General features: G+C 52.3%; 1 protein-coding gene across 1 annotated transcript in view; it reads right to left on the bottom strand.

The window, feature by feature from the left end:
* Positions 1-261: 261 nt before the first annotated feature.
* LOC147472102 (uncharacterized) overlaps positions 262-3372 on the bottom strand; it is a 4125-nt gene continuing 1014 nt past the window's right edge. Inside the window, exons 2-7 of the mRNA XM_086534199.1 lie at positions 2462-2569; positions 2122-2181; positions 1633-1758; positions 1429-1583; positions 817-877; positions 262-456 (exon numbers count right to left, since the gene is read on the bottom strand). Coding sequence (XP_086390325.1) covers positions 262-456; positions 817-877; positions 1429-1583; positions 1633-1758; positions 2122-2181; positions 2462-2569 — 705 coding nt within the window. The remainder of the gene's footprint in view (positions 457-816; positions 878-1428; positions 1584-1632; positions 1759-2121; positions 2182-2461; positions 2570-3372) is intronic.

The raw sequence follows: 3372 nt of genomic DNA, 5'->3' as shown, positions 1-3372 counted from the left end.
CCTTCTCCTTTGCCTGTCTCCTTTGTCCTGCCTCTCCTTTCCTTCTTTACCTTACTCCTAGCTACCTCCCCCCTTTTCCTTCCTCCTTCTCCGTCTCTTCTTCCGTCGCTCCTTTCCTCTTCTCCTTTATATTCCTTGTCCTTTTTTTCGCCTTCTCTTTCGCCTTTGGCCGGCTTTTCCTTCTCCTTTTCCTTCTCCGTTTCCTTTTCCTTCGCCTTCTCTTTTTCCTTCCTCTGTTCCTTCCACCACTTCGTCCTTTTCCTAGTCTCCGGTTCCTCGCCGGGGCCGTCTCTTTGCCTGCTCCTTTTCCGGTGCCCGGTTGCCGTCTCCTTGCCTTCTCCTTGTCCTTCTCCGTTCCTTTTCCTTCTCCTTTTTCTTTTCCTTCTTCACGGCGACCTTGAGCCTTCTCCTTCCGCTCTTCGCCTCTCCTTTTTCCTCATCCTTTGTCCTTCTCGCCTGTTTCGCCTTTCTCCTTTTCCTCTCATCCCCCGCCTTTATCCTTCTCCTTCTCCTTTTCGCTTTCTTTATCCGGTTTCGCCTTCTCCTGTTGCCCTTTTCCTTTGCCTCTCCCTTTCTCCTTCTCCTTTCCTTCTCCTTTTCCTTCTCCTTTTCCTTCGCTTCTTCCTTCTCCTTTTCCTGTCTCCTTTTCTCTGTTCCTTCTCCTTTTCTTCTTCCCCCCGCCCTTCGTCGTTTCCTTTTTCCTTCGTCCCTTCTCCTTCTCATGTTTGCCCTTCCTCCTTCTCCTTCTCCTTTTCTCTTTTCCTTCTCCCGGTTTTTCCTGCTTCTTCCTGTCCGTTTTCCTTCTCCTGTCTCCTTCTGCCTTGATCCTTCTCCTTGTCCTTCTCCCTTGTTCCTTCTCCTTTTCCTTCTCCTTCTCCTTCGCCTTGTCTCTTATCCTTGGCTCCGTTGACGGTCTCCTTTTTCCTTGCTCCCTTTTCCTTGCTCCTTTCCTTGCTCCGTAGCCTGGTCTCCTTCTTCCTTCTCCGGTGCCTTCGCCTTTTCCGTCTCTCCTTCGCCCTTTTTCCTTCGCCTTTTCCTTCTCCTTTTCACTTTCGCTTTTTCCCTTCCTCCCTTTGCCTTACCGCCGTTTGCCTTCGCCTGTCGTCCTTCTCCTTTTCACTTTCCATTCTCCCTCTCTCCTTTTTGCCTTCTCCTGCTCCTGTTCTCACGTGCCGGCTCCCTTTCTCCTTCTCCCTTCTCCTTTTTTCTCACTTCTCCTTTTGACTCCTTCTCCCCGTCGATCCTGTCTCCTTGGCGCCTGGCTCCTTCTCCTTTCCTTCCTCTCCGTTTTCCGTTCGACCTTTATCTCCGGTTCCTTTCTCCCTTGGGACTGTGTCCTTGTTCCTTGCTTCTCCGTCTCCTGTCTCCTCTTTCCTTTCGCTTGCTCCTTGTCGCTTCGGCCTATTCAGCTTTCTCCTCTTACCCTACTCCCGGTGTGCCTTGGCCTTCTCCTTTTCTTCCTCCTGTTCCGTCTCCTTTTCGCCTTCTCCTGTTTCACTGTGTTCACTTCGTCCTTTCTGCTCATGCTCCGGGTCCTGCGCCGGCTCCTGCCCCGTCCCTTTGCCTTCTCCTTCGCCTATTCCCTGCTCCTTTGCCTTTTCCTGTTCATTCCCTTCTCCATCTCCTCTCCTTCTCCTTCTCCTTCTCCTTCTCCTTGTCCTTTTCCCTCTCCTGCTCCGTTTCCTTCTCCTTCTCCTTCTCCCTCTCCTCTCCTTCTCCTTCTCCGTCCTTTTCCTGGTTCCTTCGCCGTCTCCGTCCCTTTTCATGTTCCTTTTCCGTCGCCGGATCCTCTCCGTCTCCTTCTCCCGTCTCCTTGTCCTTTCCTTCCTCCTTGTTCTTTCCCTTCTCCTCTCCTGTTCCTTTTCCGTCTGCCTTCTCCTTCTCCTTTTACTTTCCGTCTCCTTTTCCGTCTCCTTCTCCCTTTTCCTGTTCCTTGCGCCGTTCTCCTTGCGCCGTCGCCTGCCGCCTGCCCCGTCCCCGTCGCCGGCGCCCCGTTCTCCTTCTCCATGGCCTTTCCGTCTCCTTCCCTTCGCCTTTTCCTTTCCTGTTCCTTCACCTTTTCTCTTCTCCTTCTCCTATTCTTCTCCTTCCCTTCTCCGTTTCCTTTTCCTGTCTCCTCTCCCGTTCCTTTGCCTTTTCCTTCTCCTTTGCCTTCGCCTTTTCCTTTTCCCATCTCCTTCTCCTTTTCCTTTTCCTTGTCCTTCTCCTTTTCCTTTTCCTTCTCCTACGCCTTTTCCTTGTCCCGCCCACTTTTTCCTTATCCTTTGCCTTCTCCGTCGCCTTTTCCCTCTCCTTCTCCTTCTCCGTCTCCGTGTCCCTTTTCCGTCTCCTATCTCCTTTCCTCTTGCCTTTTCCTTTCCCTCTCCTTCTCCTTCTCCTTCTTTCCTGCTCCGTTTCCTTCTCCTTTCCCCTTCTCCTGTTCCTTCCCTTTTCCGTCTCATTTCCGGCTCCTTTTCCTCGCCGTGGCCGTCTCCTGTGCCTTCTCCTGGTGACGTCTCCCTTGCCGTCGCCTTTTCCCTTCTCCTTGTCCTCTCCTTTCTTTCTCCTTTTCCTTCTCCTTGTCCTTCTCCTTTTCCCATGCTCCTTTCCGTGCTCCTTTTCCTTTCGCCTTTGCCTCTCCTTCTTGCCTTCGCCTGTTCCTTCTCCTTCTCCTTCGTCCTTCTCCTGCTCCTTCTCCTTCTCCTTCGCCTACTCCTTTTGCCGTTTCCTTCCTCCTTCTCCTTCTCCTTTTCCGGTCCTTCTCCGTTATCCTTCTCCTTTTCCTTCGCCTTCCTCCTTCTCCGTTTCCTTCCTTCTCCTTTTCCTATTTTTTGTCTCTCCTGTCCCCGGCTCCTGTGCCTTCGTTCCTTTCTCCCTTGCCCGCCTGCTCCTTTTTTCTCCTTCTCCTTTTCCCCTCTCTCCTTCGCCTTTTCCTGTTCTTCTCCTTTCCCTGCTTCGCCGTTCTCCTGTCTCCTTGGCTTCCCTTCTCCTGGTTCTCCTTTCTCACGGTTCCCGTCTCCATATTTCGCTTCCCTTCTCCGTTCTCTCTCTTCTCCTTCTCAGTTGCCTTTTCCTTTCGCCTTTTCTCCTTCTCCTTGTGCCTTGTTCCTTCGCCTTCTTCCTTCTCCTTTCCTTCGTCCTTTTTCCTTCCTTCTCCATTCCTCTTTCCTGTCTCCTTTTCCTTCTCCTTTCCTTCTGCCTTCTCCTTCGCCGTCTCCTTGGCCTTCTCCCGTCTCCTGCTCCTTCTCCGTCTCCTTCTCCTTCTCCTTTTCCGTTGCCTCCTCCTTTCCTCTCTTCTCCTTCCCTCCTTTTCCCTTTTCCTTCTCCTTCTCCTTCTCCTTCTTCCTTTTGCCCTTCTCCGTTTCCTTCTCTCTCCTTCTCCTGTTCCCGTGG

The sequence above is a fragment of the Penaeus japonicus genome, unplaced genomic scaffold, assembly GCF_977035675.1.
Source record: "Penaeus japonicus unplaced genomic scaffold, GWHDUDI00000001_assembly GWHDUDI00000003, whole genome shotgun sequence".
Lineage (NCBI taxonomy): Eukaryota > Metazoa > Arthropoda > Malacostraca > Decapoda > Penaeidae > Penaeus > Penaeus japonicus.
This window is presented reverse-complemented; position numbering and strand designations above follow the sequence as displayed.